The 21,492-nt window shown below is 44.1% G+C and overlaps 1 protein-coding gene across 2 annotated transcripts in view; it reads left to right on the top strand.

Moving 5' to 3' along the window:
- Positions 1-17,996, top strand: part of EVL (Enah/Vasp-like) — an 87,473-nt gene extending 69,477 nt beyond the window's left edge. Inside the window, exons 5-14 of one of the 2 annotated variants that reach the window (XM_080345949.1) lie at positions 1,186-1,247; positions 5,363-5,592; positions 6,244-6,365; positions 9,804-9,864; positions 11,961-12,027; positions 13,343-13,409; positions 13,514-13,576; positions 15,811-15,877; positions 16,243-16,300; positions 17,338-17,996. In XM_080345949.1, coding sequence (XP_080202075.1) covers positions 1,186-1,247; positions 5,363-5,592; positions 6,244-6,365; positions 9,804-9,864; positions 11,961-12,027; positions 13,343-13,409; positions 13,514-13,576; positions 15,811-15,877; positions 16,243-16,300; positions 17,338-17,375 — 835 coding nt within the window. In that variant the 3' untranslated portion in view covers positions 17,376-17,996. The remainder of the gene's footprint in view (positions 1-1,185; positions 1,248-5,362; positions 5,593-6,243; positions 6,366-9,803; positions 9,865-11,960; positions 12,028-13,342; positions 13,410-13,513; positions 13,577-15,810; positions 15,878-16,242; positions 16,301-17,337) is intronic. The other variant, XM_080345950.1, reaches the window with a different exon arrangement.
- The last annotated feature ends 3,496 nt before the right edge of the window (positions 17,997-21,492 follow it).

Below are 21,492 nucleotides of genomic sequence, written 5' to 3'. Positions count from 1 at the left end.
GGTCTCTAAAATATTATGTAAGAAGTCAAAAAAGTGTTGCTTAGAGTTAAGTTTGCCTTACAGTGTAGATCATGAAGTAAAGCTGTTGCAGAAAAAAAGAAATCTCTATGCAGTTAAAGCTGGCCCAAACACATATGAAACAAATTCAAGGCAAACATGGCTTAGAAATCATGGAAGAAAATTGTAGTTAACCTTATTACTAAGTGCTCCAATAAGGTCATTTCAGTATTGTCGAAATCTGTAGTCCATATCTATGCATATGGTAAAAAGCCTGGCAAATATTCTAGATTTTAGCTATCAATCTTTTTACCAAGGGAAAGGCCAGGGAGAGTTGGTGGCAGGGGTCAGGGTGACAGCTCTTTCTGCAGAAGTGCTAAAACGTGCAAGAGAAGACCTCTGCTGATGGACCTTAGGAACTGCACATCTCTGGGAAACAGCCTGGGAAAAGGCATTTCGCTATGGCACACCAGGCCTGGGTAGACCGGGAGGTGGCAGCTCCTGTGGGGAGAGGTGCCAAAAAAGCGGTGGTGCAATGTTGTGGTGGGCATTTGTGGAGGAAACACGGTAGTTGTGGTCCCTGTGGCCCTGCTGTTGGCACGGAGGTGGCCGTGCTGGGACATGAGGTGACAGGCTGTCGGCCAGACTGTCCAGTGCCAGCAGAGACCTTGGCTGTACAGCTGGACAAACCAGATTTTGTACAGTCAGCACCTAAATGCAGATCAAGCTTCCTAGTATTTTCTTTTTAAGTACAAGTTCCTTGGGCTTCTGATGTGTAAAAGACCCAGGACTGTGTTATTTTATGGGAGATGCCCCTTACTCTTCCCTGGCAATGCTCATCCACTTCAACTTAACAACATGCATGGTTGCTGTGCTCTCCTGGACCTGGGGCACTGACTATTGCTCCTGCAGAGCCCAGTCAGGAGTTATTACCCTAAATGCATTGACCAACCCTGCAGTGTCCAGCAGCCACTGAGTAACGTCCTGGTTACGCTTCCCCAATGCCTGCAATGGCACCATCATGGCAAGTGCACTCAAACCCACCCAGCTCATGGGAACAGCAGTTCTGTGAGGAACCGGCTCACATCACCTGACACATACAGCTTGTGTGCTTCTCACTGTATAAAGCTTTTACTCAAAATTATAAAGAATACATAATAATCAAAGGGTTTTTTATTGCTGTTTTAGACAAGTGATGGAGCAACAGCAACAGCGCCAGGAATCTCTGGAGAGAAGAACCTCTACCACAGGCATGTATCAAACCAAGCACATAGAGTCTCTTCCTGCTTGTCTCCTCTAGCTGTAGCTGGGTTTTGCATGGTGCTGTACAAGAGCTAGACTGCTAAAAGTGGTTGTAGTTATGATTAGATTGTAAGGCATTTTCAGCTGGGGACTTACGTGCATTTGGGCATGGTTGTGTTGCTTCGCAGATGCTCAGCTCTGGGGCATACAGGTGGAGCTAGGCAGGTTTTGTGCTTGGCAAAACTTGTACAGCTGAGAGGAACTTTTGGTAGACCAAGGAGGCCTGGCCATGCTTCTTCCACACCCACAAGGAGAGCACGTAGCACAGCCACTGCAAGGATGATCCCATGTTTCCCAGGGACGTCAGCACGAAGGGGTGGATGGGCTGGATGTGCCAGGTCAGGCACTCCCCATTGCTCTGCAGTACGAGGCAAATGACAGCATAGAGGAAAATATAGCTCTAAATGCTCATCAGTGGGGATTTTGTGGTCATGAAATGAGGAGTCTTCTGTGAGCTTAATGGAAAAAATATATATATTTAATGAGCTTACAAAAATCTTCTATAGCATATTAAGTTGCACTAAGCTGAGAGATGACAGGAATAGCTGATAACTACAAAGTATGGGTTTGCTTCTCTGAAAGAAGGCAGAGCAAGCAAGCCAAGATGGCCATCTTGTGCTTGGGCTTCTGTTTTGGGGAAGTTTTTCCAGTTAATTTGGCCACAGAAGTGAAATGTTTTTCCTCAGCTGTTAAAACTTCTTAGTTTTTGACTTGAAGCCATCTCAGACATACACACATACCTTAGTCAGCAGCAGCAGTTGTTGGACTCTGTTTCAGCAGAGGTCACTGTGTGCTATTTTGCATAGGAAACATACCCAAAATCTTGCCTAGACATTTGCAAGGAGTGGGACCTGGCTCCCACGAGGTTCTGGCTGTCCCCTGACTGGGTACGAGGTGGCCACCGCTGTGTTCAGCACGTCCCTTGCAGCTGCCCTAAGTGTCAGGGTGATGCTCATGATCCTGACTCAGGTTCACACAGGGCTTGGAGGAGCCTCCCTGTCATCAGAGCACACAGCCTGTCCTGGGCTACCAGGCTCCTGCTCCTCACAGCCCTCTGGTTCTGCTGAGGGTTGGAAACCCCTGAGCAGGTGCCTACACCATCTCCTCTTTGATTTGAGTTTCTGTTTGTGTTTACTTTGTGGTTCCTTTATCTCTGTTCCGCTTCACCTTAGTTTTGTTCCTTGCTGTGTACCCATCTTATTCTTTTCATTTGTCTTTTCTGTTCTTTTAGTTTCCACCCTTCAGATAAGCGTGTGCTCTCCCCCTTGTCAGCCCCCATCTCCTCCTCACGCCTGCAGTAACTGCGGTGCTCCTGCCTCTGGTGCTGTGCCCTCACCACCACCCCATGCCAGCGCTGTCTCTTCAGCACCTGCTGTCCCCGAGCCCACCAGTCAATCCTCTTTCGGATCCCCGCAGAGAGCCAGAGACCCCCCGCAGCTCCTGCACAGGCACTCAGCCTCTGAGCTGCTGACAGCTGCAGGTTCCTCCCCTCCAGCCTGCCCAAACCGCAGGACCATAACACCAGGCATCAGGCGAACCTCGCTGTCCCCACCGCCTCTCCATCCTTCCCACTTTCCCTCCGCCTCTCACCAGCCTCTCAGGCGCTCTTCTCTTGCCTGCTCTCCTCGGTCTTCTGCTTCCCCCACCACAAATGCACCACCTCTGCAGAGGGGTGATGTCCCGCAGCCACGTGGTCCCACCACCCTGCCTGTGATTCCTGTCCCACCTGACAGGGTCAGGGGACCCACAGATAAAGCAGGCCAGTTGGCAAACATACCTCTGAATGGCCATTCCGAAGAACAAATTGCTTTAGGCCCCTCTGGCACTCAGGTGAAAAGCATGGATGGGTCGTTCTTTCCACACCTAGGAGTTGCACCCTCCTCCTTGCTGCCCACCATTGCCAGCTCCCCCAGCTCCTTTGGCCAGGCTCCCTCCCCATCCTCCCATCCATCATCTCATCCTCCACAGCAGTGGTATCAGCCCATGTCACACTGTCTTCCATTGCCTCCCCCTTACGCTGCTGTGTCTGAGGTGACTATGCCCAGGAGGACCCCTCCTTACATGACTCCATCAGCCTTTGCCCACTTGAGTAAGTACCGATTTTGAATGAGTTACAACCTGTATAAAGCCTTAGCTTTCAGCTCTTTAAAAAACCCCATTGGCACTGCCTGTGACTGCTAGAAAAAGGGCTGAAAGACCCAAGGCTACTCCCTGCTGTATGAGGTTTCTGAAACCAAGGTGGAAAAGTGTTGAATTCACTCAGGACTGGCCCAGGGACCTTCTGAGTTAAAAGCAAGGCAAAAAGCAAGAATTACAGGACCAGGGCCAGGTAGCCGGGTTGTTGCATTGCATATTCTTACTATATTAGCCCAGAGTTTTTTATCATTCAGCAGAGTCAAATTGCGTTTGGCAGCAAGCTTCATACAAAATCTATACTCAGCTGACCCAAACATAGGGGATGGGGTCTTCTGATGCTAGAGGCCAGGTCTGCCGTAGACTTGTTGTCTATGTAGCAATATTGAAGAGGTTGTGATTGTTATCGTTTGTTTTAAGTGGCATTTCTGTTACCAGCAAAAGCTATAACATTGATTTTGTTAGAGTTACCCAGAATCCCCTGTGCTTCTGTAATTTATTTCATTCTAGAAACTCTCTTCCTGGTATAAAGTGCATTTATAGTTGAGGGCTTGTCACTATAACTACTCAACTATTCCGACAAACCTTTTTCATCACAGGCAGATCAAGAGCTTGAGTCTGCCACTTTGCATATGGTCTTGATTTCTAGAGCTTGTCTAAAACCTGCAGAGTTAAAACAGTTATGAGTAATGCCTATTTGCAATTCAGATGATACGTTTTGTGACTTGGATCCATTCCTGTTTATAACCACATATAATGCTTAAATGATGTACCTAGAAAAGGAAGAAAACTGAGATGTTTCCTTTCACTTTCTGCTAAAAATATTTCTGCAACCACTGGAAGCTCAGTCCTTCACCTGATAGAAGTCCTTGAAATCCACTTAGTTCAATAAAGTTATTTTAAACTCACATCGATCCATTATTTTGACTCGGTTCAATTTTTGCCTCAGGCTGGCCTCTAATTAGGTGGGTGTAGTTTTGCAATTACAATTAACTGTACCCACAATGAATTACTAGCTATTATTTTCATGAACCAAAGAGGGCTTGAAACATTTAAAGTGCTTCTAATAGTAGCTATGGTTCATTTCAAGAGTGGCATTGGGAGTGTGAAATAATGGCAGAAGTAACCACAGAAATAAGCCAGTATTGTACGAAAACCTAGATAAGAAGAAAACCAGGCTGCTAATGTTAAATACAGTTTCCAAATGTTCCTCAGTCAAAACGTGCCTGTCTTTCAAAATAACACTTACTGAACAACTGAACCTGTGATTATATATCAAGAGCAGCTTGTTCAGAGAGAGCGTAACGTGGGGAAATACCCTCAGGGAGGTGAATTTGTTCAACTGACCTGTTGTAGATGGGCAGAACGCTGCAAATGAGTTACCCACCATCAGTCCCTCCAGCAGCCTGCTGCACTGAGGAGCTTTGCTGAACCTTGCTTGGAGCTGGACTCTCCCCCTGTTATTTTGCAAGATCAGCTGAGGCCACATACATCATGTTCAACAGAAAGGAGGACGCATCGCTGTAGCCCACAGTTCTGATGAAAAGCTGATGTTAACTGAAGTCCATGGAGTTGGTTGATGTAGTGTATTATCTCCATGTAGAAAGCGATGAGCGGAGCAGAAGAAGGTGCCACTTATGAACTGGGAAGTGTTGTCTGTGTTTTGATTTTGCCACAGAACAAAACACTAGCCCAACCAGGGAGAAGAGGAAGGAGAAGGATAGTTTATCAGTGATAGGGTCTCACAGGAGGACACAACTGTAGCTGATTGACCATTGATGCAACCACCATTTCCCATTCTTCTGCTTGGTGCTTCCTTGTGTTGCTCACTCATCATGCATTCAGTTCACGGCCTTGGGAGCAGGAATGTGACCTCATGTGTGGGCTGGAGATTGTGCTTCCTGTCTAATTCGTATTCTCTGCATTACAGGCCCAACACTTCCACCTGGTCATCCCAGTGGCGCTGCCGTGATCCCTGCTTCGTCCGGGGGGCCCCCACCTCCGCCACCCCCCCCGGTCCCTCCACCACCCATGGGAGCTGCACCCCCCCCGCCACCCCCGCTGCCGGCCAGTGCTGGCCAAGGGGCTGTCTCTGAAGATGGGTCAGTGTCAGGGCTCGCAGCAGCTCTGGCTGGTGCCAAACTAAGGAGAGTTCAACGGGTAAGGAGGTGGCGCTGGGACTCCCCCGTGGGCTGTTTTCCACTGCAGGAAAGCCTGGTGCAGCTTGGTGTAATGGTCTGCAAAGCCAGCGTGAAGCACGGTGAAACATGCTTCAGCTGACCATTAGGTGAACTTTTAAATGTGAGTTCATAATGCAAAGCAAGCTGAGCGGGAAATATTTAGTAGAATTTCTGCTCTTCAGAACATATTAATTGGCAAATGGCTGAAAGTTCTCATGTTGCCAGGATTTCATTACTTCTGCAGAGTCCCCCATTGTACCATCTGTTAGTGTTTTCAGTCATTGTAAGTGGTTAAAACTACACTATGTTTACAAAAAACAGCATACACTGCTGAGGCCTCACATCAATGGGTGTCCACTTCAGTAAGAACTGCATAACCATGCATAAGCATAATCACAAACAAACAGCACTCTGGGTTTTTTCATCATTCCCCCATATGTTTGCCTCGCCCAGACTGCTCCCAGTTTTAGTAAGGTCCACGTGGGTCTTCTTCCCCAGGCAGAACACATCCTATCTCTGTTTTGTGGCTGTGATTGTGATCTCTGTTCCCAATAATTAGGAAAGCTAATAATTAAGGATGTGGTTGTAAATGAAAGTTTTCATTAATTCCAATGTTGATTTCTATTTTAAGCCAGAAGATGGTTCAGGAGGGTCCAGCCCCAGTGGGGTCTCTAAGAGCGATGCCAATCGAACAAGTAGTGGAGGAGGCGGAGGAGGACTAATGGAAGAAATGAATAAATTACTGGCTAAAAGGTGTGTACTTCGACTTCAAGTAAGCACTAGCCTGAGTTCTGCAGCAAATTATGGAACAAGGTGCTGTCATTTTCAGTTAGCAATGGGTCACTTTGGTGCTGCTTTGCAATTTGACAGGTCCTGCATAGGTGTTAGTTGCCAGCATCACCTGGCCTTTAATATGAAAGTGTAGGTGTTGAAGCAATGATATCTGGTAAAGTTTAACTGCTGTAGCAGATCCTGCAGTGTGGTAACCTTCAAAGATGGTGATAAATAAATCCTCAGGGGTTTTCCCATTTTAGCAAATCTGTCTCAAAATTACTGTTTTCAAAAAGAGTAAACTATGAAAGGAGCTTAGACAAATAATTCTTTATGCAGCACATTCAGGATGTTGGGCCCAAAAACAGAAACAGAAGTTCAATCAAAGGACAACATCTTGGCGGGTAAATGATTATAAAATCTCAGTGAGTTTCAGACAGTCTAGCCAACTTATTCTCCACTAAAGCAATTTGTGATGTATCAAGCTACCACCTGTTAAAAGGCACTCAATTATTCCAATTATTTTTCCTTTCTCTTTTCCCCTTCATTCCATCAGTAATGTTCTGTCACACTGTAACTCCCAAGTTCCTAGTGTTAAATGTTTCGGTTTTAGCTCTAAAGATTTTTTAACTTATGAATAGTGAAAGAAAAGGATGAATAAAATAATTAATAGTAGGTACAAATGTATAGTGTGCAGAGATGGAGTTTTAAAATAATGTTGTCTAGGATAAAAGCAGTTCCCGGTTCAGACAGTCCGATTCCAACTTTTCTGCACATCCTGGTCATTCCAGAAGGAATTCTGAACATGGACTGTGGATGCAGTCCTTTGGAGAGCATGAGATAAATACATAACACTGTAAAAAGTTACCAGCAGTATAAAATACCAAATAGAAAATTTTCTCTCTTTTCAGAATTAAAATAGTTTTAAATAGTTATTAACTGGTTCAAGACTGACCTTGCTGAACTGGAAGATGTCTGTAAGCAAAGTAAGGTTCAGTGACTAGATGCTGGTATAACTAGCTCTGTTCAAGCAAGTAAGCTAAATGGACATCTCATATGCTTGGATATAGAAATCCAACGAATTTCTGTGATTCTAGTCTAAATATCCTCCAGTATGGCTTTTGGCAGCGGGATCTGGTGTCTTCAGATATTCAGGGTCAAATCCCTTTGCCACCTTAACAAAAGCATTTATGCTGCCAGGAGCACCGCGCTGCTTCTGCTCTGAAAATAACTGAGCTGCAAATTCTTTCCCAGGGAGTTGACAGCAACAGAATTGTCTCCTAAATTTTGCTTTGCAAAGCCATGGAAGTCATTGGAAATACACAATTGTCAGTCAAGGGTGCGATTGGCGCATGTCGTGAAACTGATAGTGAGAGGACTTCTTTTGGCTGAAAACCCCTGTTTTTGTGTGATGACATAGGGAAAGGAAGAACCTGGCACTGTGTTTCAGGTTGTTTTTATGAAGCTGGCAGCCAGGAGGAAAAAAAAAAAAAGGTGTTTTTTTAAACTGAGCATATTCAATAAAGAAATCACTGAGTGATGAGCCGGGAACCTCATGGGCCCTTTTCTGAACAGAAAACCACATGCTCAGAAACAGGGAATGCGTATAATTCTGGGTAAGTAATGGAGGAAAAGGTTTCTGAGAGCTCAGGTGATCTAAAATACGGCTCTCTAGACTTAGTGACCCCCATGAGAGCAGCCCTTTGCTTCAGAATAATGAACTGCCTCAGAAACCACTATCATTTCTAGCCCAGTTAAGTTTGTTGCAGGATGTAAATCTAACACTGGTCTCTCATCCTAGCAAATGTTCCCCTCGTTCAGGTTTGTAATTGTTATAACTTTTTTTCTTCAGAAGTATCAAATATATATTAGAGAAAAACTACAAAAATTATTATTGCTCTAATAAAATTATTAATGCAGATGAATATCTGGAAATAAGTCCCTCAGAGCACTGTGTCCTACAAACACATACATGTGTTTCACTCCTCTGATTTTTTGTTAATTTTACATCAAATCCTCCAATTTGTGAATCCAGTGAGTCTTTTCTTTTTCCAGTGGTATGTGACAGTGTTTTGGAGACTCAGAAGCCTTTCTAAGTGCCACTTGAGATGTTTGTTGTTTTTTTTTTTTCTGTTAGGTGACTTTTGTCCACTTCAGAAACAAGACTAAAGGAAAAACCTGTCATATTGGTGTTTTAAAAAACATCTGCTAAGGGTAGCATTCACAGGCGTATAAGGACAAGGATCATCACAACCAAAATCCATGTGGAGACTAGACCTACACTTCCCCTAGTTGTCTAAAACAGGAAATTGAATGTCTAGACAATCAGTACTTGACACACTTGGGTACTGTTTAGACACTAAATAGGGGTTGAAAATCAGGAATTTGGTTTTCTTTTCTTCAGCCAGTGTGGCTAACACCTGAGAAGTTTTACCATGCGTTCTTCAAAGATAAACAACCAACATCTTTGTTTACTGTCATGTCCAATTGCTCCAGTGGACGGATTGCAGTTCTTTTCCACTTGTTTCTCAGAGAGTTTTGCCTCTCCTTGGGCAGCAGGTCAGAGTGAGGGTCTCAGGTCCTCACTCAACTTCTGTAGGCACCACCAACACTGCCAGTCCTGGGACTACAGGGCTCAGAGCTCTGCTGCTTTTGAACTGAATTTGAGACAGCAATAAGGTCTGGTCAAGTCACCAAACGCACTTGAAAACCCAAGCTGGTACACTCATTTTCCTGATTCCTGGTCTCCAGCCAGACCTTTCCTACCCTGGAGGGAGCAGAGGTCTCGGCTGAGCAGAAATGGTGCCCAATCTTTCCTGGTGAGGATGGACCTGGGTTGAAGGGCTTTTCTGACTGTCTTTCCATCACAGGAGAGCACTGACACAGCCTTTTCTCTGGGTGAGAACAGGGTTGGGGGAATCTAGGACAGGCGGCAAAAAACTACTGGAGCTGGCTGAGAAGTGTCACCACTGCAATACCCACCTGAGCCACCTTGTGGGGAGGGTTGGTCCTCAGAAACCCCCACAGGGGTTTGGGTTGTTCCTCCTGTGTAGGACACAGGAACCACCACTTCCTGAGCCCTAGAGAGAAGCCATCCCTTTCTCACCCAGTTTCATACCCAGCATCCTTCCTCCACTTCAACACATTTCTTTATGCTCTGCGCTCTGCGTTCCTCAGTTAAAAACCGCCTCATCATACTGCCCCTCTCCCTGAGTCATATCACAGAAGTCTGGATTCCTCACCTCTACCCCAATCCAACGCAACTGAACACATTCCACCTTTGTCGCATTCCCTGGGATGAATTCAGTAAATAATAACTCCCACTGGAGTAAATAATAACTCCCACTCCCAGCCTTCCCACATGGAGGATGTGTTTCTAGAGGGTTGACTGTGTGTCCTGTCTCATGTTCCTTTGCAAAGGAGGAAAGCAGCATCGCAATCAGACAAGCCAGCTGACAAAAAGGAAGAGGAAAGCCAAAATGTAAGTGAAAGACTCCTCACTGTTGTGCTTTTGCAAATATGTTGATGTGCTGCCTTGTAAGCCAAAGTCCTGTGCCCATTCACTAAGTGTGGCAGGGAGTGACAAGCATTGCTGATCCAGGAATAGATTTGTGCATTCAGTCTAAAGCTAAATGTTAATGCCTTCCACCTTTTCTGGGAACAGCACGCTATAAAAAGTAATTGCTGCCTTATTCATTGGTGAGGTATTGTACAAACCAGGTTAATAGGTGCTTTCTCATGGTCTGATCCGAGTATTATAGGGTACAGTAGATTCTTGGACCTTAAGAAGATGCATTGAACCTTCTGGCAAGTCAACTTGAGATTACGTTCATGTTTCCCATTTTAAATTTGCGGCTTCAGCTAAGATGAAGTGAATCATCAACCACGTGGTATAACTTTGGATTGCCATCCTCCATGCAGAGCAAGAATCGGCCCACTTTGGACCCCAGAGTGCACATAAAACGTATTTCTGGGGGCTGAAGGGTATACAGTGTATTAAACATTAGACCATTCAAAAGTTAAAATATGTGTTCATAATACTTATACTAAAATGAGATAGAATTTGGGCAACTTCAGGGAACTTTGATTAATTTCAGTTTTAACTGTTCTGTCTGTATGTTGTCCACAAAAGCAATTAAACAAGAGTTTTGATTTGACTCAGCCTTTTTACTGAATTTGATGCAGCAATTTTGAATTCAACATGTTGATCAAAATACTTTTTTAACCTACTGAACTGATAAGGCATGGGAGATCTTTCTACTTTCAAGAGAGGCCAGGATTTTTGCTTGTCACTTCCCATGTGGTGCTTCTGGGCTGCTGCTCATGCAGCATTCCTATTGCTGGCTTCTGCCCTCGTGAAGTCTCTCTGCCATGGCTGCAAGTTCGTAAAGTATTGTGTGTGCCTCATGTCACCTGTACAGAGATATTCCCTCCAAAGACAAAGTAACAGCTGCTCATTGAGAAATCCATTCAGAAAACGTAGGTCTCACCCCAGTCTGAAAGGTTTGTAGCAAGAGTAGCAATAAACGCTTTGCATTGTTTAAGGAGAAAAGTAGCTATTTTTTGCCTGTTCCTCAAGGAATGCTTCAAGCATGGAATTTGCCTATTGAACCCCCTGCGCAACCATCACTCTTAATCTTGCCCCAAAGCTGGCTTTGAATCATATACTCAGAGGTGAAAGGCACAATTTAGCTTCTAACTGTTCAGCCTCTGCTGTCTTTCTGCCCTTTCTTTTCTCTCCTTGAAGCTCTGCATTATTTTGTTTCCCAAATCAAACTTTTTAATAGCACCAAACTGTTCAGAAAGGTGTTTTACAAAACACCTGTTTAATGTGTATCTTGAGTACACTTTGTGGTGGAGGTATCTTCTGTCAAACTGGGTGCAATTCCATTTTCCAATGCACTGTTAATGCTTTGTCTGAATGTGTTTTGAGGGCTGCTAAATAGTACTGACATGTCAGATATATATGGGCAAATGTTTTATGATCTGTCACACATAAATGCCAGAAAAAAAAAGAGTCCTAACCTTTGATGTAGTGTTTAATCTTCTACTTTGGGGAAGTACTGATTGATTCAGTTACGTCTGTTAGTACCTGGACTACTCTCAATGATACCAGCAGCCGTCCTGGGCTAACAGGCTGGGATCTGACCTGCTGTTCCTTCATATGGCTCAGTTTCCATGTCACAGAGAGTTTCTAAATTTAAGAAATGGATGGTTTGTACTTAGACAACAGCAGCCAGCACTGTAGAGTGCTAATTCAGCCTCATTTGGTATACAGGGATGAGAGTGATTTAGTGGAATCATGATAAGGTGTTCATATTAGCGAATAGATAGATAGATAGATAGATAGATAGATAGATAGATAGATAGATAGAAAGAATGTATTTTGACATGCTAGAGGGAGAGAAAGGTTAATGTTTAAATTGACTTGAGGCCATACGTGGCAGCAGTGCCTGTTGGACATGCTTGGAGGAAACTTGCTTTTGTACCATCTGTGCTGTGGTTGGTCTCTAGAGTAGAAGAGGACTCCGCACATCATCTCCAAAATTCAGTAATGTCCTTTTTTTCTCTTTGTAGGATGATGCTAGTACCTCTCCTTCACCCAGTACACGAGGTCCCACCCAGCAGCAGCAAAATTCGTCAGGTATTAAATCGAACTACTAGTGTTGTAGTTGTCTTCTTAATCTAGTTTTCTCTGCTATCTCCAGACTCTGGATTCATTGTCCTACTTCTAAGTGCCGCAACAGTAACTCACAGAAAAATTCCCAAATACCTATTTCTTTAAAAACTGAATTCGACAAGAAAATGTTTTATATGCTTCACAGCCAAGAAAATGACCATACAGCCAGCAGGACCAGTCATGTAGCTGAGGATTTGTGTCTTCACTGTTGTGCACCCAAATCTTCTAAAAAAAAAAGCCCAAAAAACCTAACTAAATTATTTCACTTTTGATACTGCAGCTGTCATGGTTTTTACAGTTGGGGTTTGGGTCTCAAACTGTTACCCTTCTTTAACTTAGTAGCTTGTTGCAGTAAGCCTGATCCTGAGAGTTACTAGGTGAGATCAAGGACCCCTCAAAATATGTTTTTTCCTATGATGAGCTGAAATAACTGTATCTGAGTAGATAAGCTTCAAGACAGTCAGATTCATCCTTGCATCAGCCTTGGCTTTCATGCATGCTGAAAGAAATCTCTCCCAAGCGAATGAGTATTTAACCATTCCAGCTTCCTTTTGGAACAAAGCCATGATTCGCGTGCTTTGCAAGGGAAGGGGAAGAAGCCAGGAGAAAGGTGCACATAAATGAGGAACGAGATCTAGAGATTTCCTGGGATTGCCCATAATTCTTTTAAAGAGCTTTTTAGGACCTCACAGAGGAGCAAACCCTTGTGTATAACGTTGTGTGTTGTTCAAGTCTCTGAAACAGTTCACTTTATTTTAGACCATTTGCACAGGAGGAGATTGGGACAATGGTAAACATTTTCAGTGACATGGGTTATGTAGTACAGCTATTAGGAATGTTCCGTGAGTTAGAAATGTAGACAACATTAAATCAGTTCTCTGTGGAGATTTGCATAGTGGGGGTCTCACTGCCTTTATTTTTAGATCCGCCCACATTTTCTGCCAACTATGTAGGCAAAAAAACTAAGACTTTTAAAATATAAATAAGTATTGTACTGAATAAAATAATCATTGCAGCAGTTAGCCTGTATTTCTTAACAGAAGTGATTTATGCTTTTTCCTCCTGCTGTTCCAGTTCCTTGTCTTTTTAGTATTAACTAAATAAAAGGATCACTGAACAGACTTTTGCCAATGCTTTCTCTATAATGTAAGCAACTGCACTAATTCAGCAATCCTGCTTTCCAGGATCTTTCTGAGGCACTCATCCTTACTGAATGAAAGCAGTATTTTTTAATCATTAGAGGAAAAAATAATAGTAACTTTCCCTTTTTGTTTTCCAGACTCTGGGAAGAAGCCATGGGAAAGGAGCAATTCTGTTGAAAAGCCTGTATCTTCATTACTTTCTAGGTGAGCTGCACGGGGTGTCCCTGCGGCTGGCTAGCAGTTGGGGTGGTCATGCTGTCCCCATGGCACGTGCACAACTCATGTCTCGTTTCATTCCATTGCTGTAGAAATCCATCAGTGGTGAAGAGCTGTGAAGCTAAGAGCCCCACACAATCCCACGTGTCTTCTAGGTACTGGCTAACAGCCCGGCTTCTTAACTGTCTTGGCTTGTCCTTTGGCTGATCCCATCATTCAGCACTGATGTTTGTCTTCTGTCACGTCTTATTCTCTCACAATCTGCTTTGTCTGTCGCTGCATGAAGTGTGAAGGTAGAGTGTGTCCTGTCAAAGGCTTATTCTGTGGAAACAGCCCCCTGCTCAGGTGGGCACAGGCATCACAGACACTAATCGTGCTTAAGCAAACACTTAAACATCTGTGCTCGTGAATCAGATGCACGGGCTTGGCAGCACACTGTGCCACGTGGAGGGCAGGTTTTGGAGCATCTTTTTAGAGGAGGTTCAGGGTGAACCTGCCAACAGGAGAAGCTTTCATTGTCCAACCTCTGCAGAAATTCAAAAGCAAAGGCAGAAATTACCTGAAGAGCCTGCAGCTGGGAGAAGGGAAGTTATTCTTCCACCCATGCAACTTGCAGTGTGTGCATGAAAAAGGAGAGCAAAGCTTGGTGCAATAAGTTAATAACATCAAGCTGTGAAAAGGCCCAGCCACAGACAGGGCATTCAGAAATACGGGGTAAAAAAGCTGGCAGGTGTCAAAAGCCATGAAGCCTCAAGCAGGTCTCCAGAAGTCCTGTCACTCCTGCCAAGCTACAATATCACCACCCATGTTCTCACCCACAGAGACTAAGTTTGGTGTTGCAGAGCTAAAGAGAGACTTTCTTCCAGTGCTGGTCCAGGACCACCCGTGTTACTGCAGTACTGGACACTGAGATGGATGGATAAGCTGAATAAGGAAGTAGAACACAGGCTTACATATGTTTAAGATTACTGCAAAGATATGTCCCTTATTTTACACCGTTACGTATATGATAGTGCTGAGTGTGCGTAGAGAAAGCTGCCAATGGCAACTATCTGCACATACTTGCTGCTGTGTTAAAGATGCTCGAACTTGCCCTGTCAAAACATTAAGAGGGATGCACCAGTATTACTAGCACAAAATATAGTCTCTCCGGCTCTCCTAAAACTTATGGGACACATTGGTTCTAGGAAATATGTGAGAGTTTCCAATAGATATAGAAAGACCATTCCTTCTCTTTGCAAAAGGGAGTGAAACATGGGCTACTTAAAGCAGCCATCAAGATTTGACCAGCTATCTTCTATAGTGCCATTCTGTCTGGGAGGAGGAGGAGTTGAGTGGGAAAAAATCCTTTCCTAGTTGAACACCTGCAGTAGTGTTCGCTTGCTCAAGTGACTTCTGTGGGGGAAGCAGGACAGGTTTCAAAAGCTCTCAGCAGTGACCTGTTTCTGTTCCTGTTCAGTTAGATTACATTTGTATTTGTCTTAACTCCCAACTTAGCTGTAAGATGGTAGGAGATAGGTTAAGATTTTCCTGAGAAAGGGTCACAAGACCAAGCTTACCCTCAGGGTGGCAGAATCTCTACCAGCCCCCAGCTTGAGTCCAAAGATGATGGCAAAGTTATTTGAAAACTTTTCTATGAATTATATAGCATCATTAGTTTTTGAAATGTTTTTAAGTTACTTATTAAAGAGAAAGTCAAGCAGCTTCTGCTTCCTTAGTTTATTTTACCAGCCATCATCAGAGTTTAGACCACTAAGACCATCCTGGAAGACCAGTAACACTCAGGTGTACCAGCCATTAAGGGCAAATTGGTTTTAATTCTGGGTCAACAAAAGGTGCCTGTGCTAGGCAGTGCTATCAACAAGCTCCACTCGATTCAGTCAGGCCTTTCAAGGAATAATTACTGGGTTATTATTTTGCCTGTAATATTTTTGTAACCTGTATTCTACTAATACTTTAGCACCCGATTAAAGACTGGGTGGCCAATAGAGGGTTGCTGTAAGAAAACACACTGTGAAAGAAAACCAGACATCCAACTTGCAAATTGCAAATGCTGTCACAAAATACGTCATTAAACAGGCTTTATTTTCTAGTGTGAAATCACTGAAATTCCCAATGCTAAAAAAAAAGAGTTAATTAAGTTTCAGTGCAGTCTTCACGCTCCCTCCAATATGTCTGCAATAGGAGAAAGCAGCATCTTCGGGGGTCAGGCTGTGCAAACAGGAGCAGTGCTGCTCTCCAGCTGCCAAATGCTCCTGAGCAGCCCAGTGCTCAAACAGGGTTGCTCCCGCGCTGGGGTAGATTTCATCCACACCATCAGGTGGGTGTAGTTTAGCGTGCATTGCAAGGAACTGACTGGCTTTTTTGTCCTCTTCTTCCATTTCTCAAGGATGAAGCCAGTGAGCAGCAGCAATGATGTGGCTATGGATGCCTTAGATTTTGATCGAATGAAACAGGTGAGTGAAAAGGTCTTTTGCACTTAAGTTATTTGACAAGCTACCCATTTTCCCCCATGCATGCGCTGTACAAGCAAAACAGCTGTTCAGTCTTCTGATTTCCTCTATAACTAGGTGCTTAGAGAAGGGCTAGCTGGTGAGCAGCAAGAGAGCACAATCTCACTGCTATTTGATCAAGATGTCTGTACAGAAATATGCCAGCATCTTCTGTGTCCTTGGCCTGGGAGTGCAGACGTAGCTGTCAGTAGCGCTAGGCTCTGAGCAGCAGCGGAGGCGGGGGACAAGCACAACCGTGATAAACTTGCATTTTCTTCCACCAGTTAGAAGGAAATTCTGAGCAGCTGACTTGTGTTTTGTCTCATCAGGAAATATTGGAGGAAGTTGTAAGAGAGTTACACAAAGTGAAAGAGGAGATAATTGATGGTAAGAAAGAGAAAAATTATTATTTTTCTCATCTTTATGACTAATTTCCCATAGATAAGATGGCAGGAACTGCAGAGAGTTCCCTGGTGTTTTCAGACTTCTCTGAGCAGCTCTGGTTTACATGCACATTTGAAGAACAAGCATCTACCTTATCTGAGCTCTGATCGACATTGTGCTTACATCCTTTATTTTTATGCTGTTGATGAGCATTTTCACCCCCAATCAGTGAGAAATTCACTGGCCAGTGTTTCTCACAGGTGGGAGGGTGAGAACAGGCCTGTTGGTAGCCCATGGCATGTCAATTTATCACAGTCAGGGAGTGTGAAGTCACTTGTAACTATCCGGCCACTCAGGTCCGGGATGAGAAGTGGACAAAGGTATCAAACTGAAAATCCTTCCCTAGCATCTTCTGTAGGCTTCCTATGCTTGAAGAACTATTTCAAACCTTCACTCAATTACAGCTTTCCAAATAGCCATGTATAATTCATTGAAAAGTGCAACACCTGTACTAAATGTATCAGTACTTTTTTGTAAATTCCTCTGCAATATATTTTTCAGGGCCATTATTGAAATACACAGCAAAATGCCTATTTGAAGCCCGCGTTAGGGCATATGAAGATGCATGTCCACACCCTGCACTCCCCATCTTAGATTCTCACAGCAAGGGAAAAAAAGGAGACTGTAAAACAGCTAAAAGCCATTCCCTGTCCCCTCGCCCTACACGCGTGCGCTCACAAAACCTCAGGGCAGTTTGCAGTTGAGAAGACCCTTGTCCATACGCTACTGCCCCAGCAGCTTGGCCCTCAGAGCCTCCCTAGCTCATTCCAGTGCAAAATAAGACATTCACATAAAACACAGATGCAACTTCTTAAACCAGTACTGCAGTTTGCAAGCAAACAGCTGACTGCTTACCCTTACTCGTCCTTTTACCCTCCACTCATCCTTTTACCAGCGCGTACTTTCTGCAACCTCTATACTTAGCATTTCCATCACAGTGGTATAACATTATGCATTAACTTTTTGGTTTGGTTTTCTAGCCATACGGCAGGAGTTGAGTAGAATCAGTACAACATAATGATTGCAAAGCATTTGGACGGTACTAAGAATGCTAGGAAGATCGGATCATTTCTAAGTGTACCAAGGTCATGCAAGATGGTGAGAGAGGACACCGGCACTGTCTTTGTTCTTATACCCTTTTTATTAGCAGACTCAGCACACTTTGAAGCTTGCTGCTGCCTTGGATTCGCTTCATTTTAAAAGTCTTAATCTAAAGAATATTAAATTTTAAATTTCTGGATTTTTTAGATTTCATCTGACACTGCACATTGGATATGTCAGCCTTTTTTGTATTTTGTATTTGCTTATTTAAATGTATTACCTTTCTTTTTAGTAGTAGATAAGAACACACGTGAACCATTTGCTTTTGATAGATGACTTCAAAGTAATTTTACTAGTAGTCTGCAATGTAAATGAAGATCCTTTGCCAACAGAAATGTATTGTGGCATCACCAGAAGAAACAGAGACATGTTAGTTGTGTCAGCCAACAAGTTCTTTGTCTCAGAGTTATCACAATATAAAAAAAAAAAAAAAATGGTACGTCAGTGCATCACAGTATCTGTGTTCATATTGGTAATAAACTGTTTATTGTCCACATGGCCCTGCCTTCCTTTGTTTCATTTGTCCCTTGAGCTTCCGCATTTGTATGTCACTTGGGCTGATGATGAGAGGAGGGTGACTGAGACTCACCGTGGGGTGGCAGCTCTGCCGGGCCAGCGCCGCAGAGCATGAGGAGGGAAGGTTACAGCTGGTGCAACAGCAATGCCTCCTCTTACAGGGAGCCATGGCTCACACCTGCCAGGCCCTCCGTGTCGCAGCTCAGCACCTCCTCCTGCAATCGTGTTGGGCAACCTCAGCAACTTTTTGCCAGAATCAGTGAAGGATGGTGGCTTACAGCTCTTCTCACACCACCACTCACTGTCCCACTGCATCTCCTGTCATCACTGGAAAAACCCCAGGTCCCATCACCTGCACTCATTAGGGTTTCCAGTAAATAGAGGGAGATATTGATGTAGAACAAGGCTACCAAAGGCATTAGGAGGATGCGAGCTGAAATCAGTAGCACAGCACGGCCGAACTAGGACCTTAAGGGGAGTCATTTGTTAACATCTCGTATTTAATTTGTTAATGTTTTGCGGGTCTTGAGCTTCATTTGACGGAAAGTGAAGTCAAAGATAAGAGTACAGGACACTGAACAATTAATAGTGCACACTCAGTCATATCTTTCAGGTCATATAATTTTTATTTCTTCAGAGCCGTGCTTTCCACCAATGCAATCTTGGGAATTTCTGCTTGACTTAGTTTAGTGCAAGCTTTACATGGCAGTATTTCTGATATCGTCTTACGAAAACTTTGTGAAAAAGGCAAGAGATTGGAGTTCAGCTATAGAAATCTGTCACATATTTTACAAACCCCTTGCTTTGCTTCAAGCCTTCCTGAAGTTTTTGTTTTAAAAGCCAGGTGTCGGGAATGGTTTTGGGAGCAGAGCCTGGTGCAGAGTCTGTGGGCAGCAGAGACTGCCAGGAACAGGAGAGCCAGGAGAGGAGGTGGGGTGGACTTTGCAGTTGGTTGTAAAACATTATCTGCTCTGGCTTGAAGAGAATGGGCTTGTCCTTCAACACTCTTCAAAGCAACCCCATCTGCCTTTTAGAAAAGAGTCTTTTTCACAGAGTGGTTATACTGCAGATTAAATACGGCATAAACAGGAGAAATTTGAGTTTAATGCAACAGTGAGCTTCAGCCTGAACCTGATGTCTGTTAGCTGTTCAATGCCAGCAGAAGGCGAGACACAGGTTAAACAGAGGGATGAGATTTCCACGTGGGAACTAAAGCAGACATTGATGTGCACCACAATACGACAGCCCCAGGACCATGAGAAGGAGCCTTTCCAGTATGAAGAACACAGACAAGCATCAGTAACAGCAAAGATTATAATGCTCTGTTGCATAAGTCTCATGTGTTTCTTAATTATAAACTCATTTAATGGCATACCTGACAATGGCAGGTACTTTTCAAAACTGCTGCCTATCAGATGATCACAACTGTTCTGTGAACCTCTCCCATAATTTTAATTAACCTTCAGGAAGCTGGAGCCTGGCACGGCTCACATTTTCCTTTGGAATGTGGCATTATGCCTAAGGTCAGTAATAACCGCGTTGTAACTTGGGCCGAGTGTACAGCCTGGATACAGTGTGCCTCTCTGTTAACATCAACCACCTGCTGTAAATGAGTTTTTCTTTCTTCTACCTTTGCAGGACCCGTATAATTAAGATATAACAAGCTGAAGTTTGCACAGGGCCACATAGCAACAGTGGGAGCAAGGTGCATGGGGCTGGAAGGGGAAGCTTGGTTGACAGGGGCAGGGAAAAGTGCGGGCATCACGGCGGCTTTGTTGGTTCCCAGCTTACGGCTCCAGTGACAGGGATCCATGGGACAGCTTATTTAGTAGTGGGACTGCTGGAGGATTTCCCACTCCCAGACACTAATTCAGTTTGCCTGTTGCCGCTGTAGAGAAGGGTGTCCATGCTGGGCCTGTTAAGCTGCTGCAACAGTGCAGGCCACATTTTACGTAGCAAAAATCAAAAGCAGCATTAACATCCTGGCGAGGTTTTGATTGCGGGGTGACAATAAAACTGTGGCAGATGTATTGTTAACTCCCTCTCTCCCCGCCTTTCGCCCTTCAGCCCCTCCCTCTCCCCCCTTCCCACTCAGGACAGGCGATCGGGAGAGAAAGAAGGACAGAGAGAAGAGAGTTGGAAAAACTAAAAATGCTTTACTAATGCTACTAATAAGAATAGAGAAAATAATACAAAATTTACAAAACCAATCTTGAAAGTCCCAGCAACTGCAGAGCCGGCACCCGAAGTCCTGGACTGGACTCTGCAGCTGGATTCAGTTCGCAGGGCCTCAGTTCGCAGGGACGACTAGCAAGGTCCTCTCCTAATGTTGGCCATAAGGAAAAAGGGCCGAGATCCTTGTGATCTCTCACTTTCGTATGAAGTATTCACGTGAATGGGATGTTATACTCTGTTGATCAGTTTCTTGGTCACCTGTTTTCTCGTTGCCCCTCTCATGAGAGGTACATCCATGCTTATCAATAACTTCTCATTCCATTGCTATGTTTACCAAAACATGTATCTGTTTTTTCCAGGAAAATGCAGCTAATATGAAAGCTTTAGCTGACAGGCAAATTCACTAAAAGAGAAACTTGTTTTTAACAAAACCAGGACACATCCACTCTGACCAGTTATAACAGCTATTTGTCCCTCCTGTCACCTCTTGCCAGAGCATTAGTGTGGCCACACAATAAAGGGGATCTGGATTAAATTTTAAGTAAATAGAATAAAACTACACATAGCCCTAATGTATTTTTAACCCAGACCCATTTGCCCTGTGGTTACAAATAAAAGAAATCCTGCCAACATTACTGGTGGTGGCAAGGACAAGTGCCCATGGGGAGGACAGGACTACAGACTGCTCCAACAGCACCCACACACATTGAAACTCAGCTGGCACTGCACATCTGCAGGCACCAGCTGCCAGGGGCTTCAGGTTCTCACTGAGAATCTGAGAGTGCAGAGCAGGAGTTCTGTGGGGCTGCCCAGGAAAAGCAAGGTGGGATTGTGACAGAAATGCTAATGGGAGGCAGGAGGATAAGCAGTTGCCAGTTTTGGCTACCCTCTGTTTACTCTGTTTAGGACTTTATAAATGCAGGAGCAGTTACATTTATAGAGTACTAAAATTACGTTCAGCCCTTTGAAAGGAACCGCGAGGCTGATGTGGCCTCTGGTGAAAATGAGTTTGACACCCCCAGTTTGTACCATAGTCTCTGTGTCAGTCTAGGCTAGTAATCTATAGACCATATAGGTGACTGCATCAGGGAACAGCTGACTAAGGGAACTACAGAAAGGTCATTCTCCATAGAGCAGAAGGACAATACTCAGATTGAGGAAGATAGCATAATCTTTATTATGGTTTTTATATTAACTTGCAATGTTCGCTAAGGACACAGATAGCTGAATATGTGATCATGGAGTGCCAGCAACATTCAAGTAAATTAATAAAAGAGTGAAGCTTCAGACATGAGGACCAACACAAGTCAGTGGAGGTTCCCATGCCAAAGCTACTTCCTGTG

The sequence above is a fragment of the Nesoenas mayeri genome (assembly GCF_963082525.1).
Source record: "Nesoenas mayeri genome assembly, chromosome: 5".
In the NCBI taxonomy this organism is placed as follows: Eukaryota; Metazoa; Chordata; class Aves; order Columbiformes; family Columbidae; genus Nesoenas; species Nesoenas mayeri.
The sequence above is the reverse complement of the archived record's forward strand: the minus strand, read 5'-3'. Positions and strand labels throughout refer to the sequence as shown.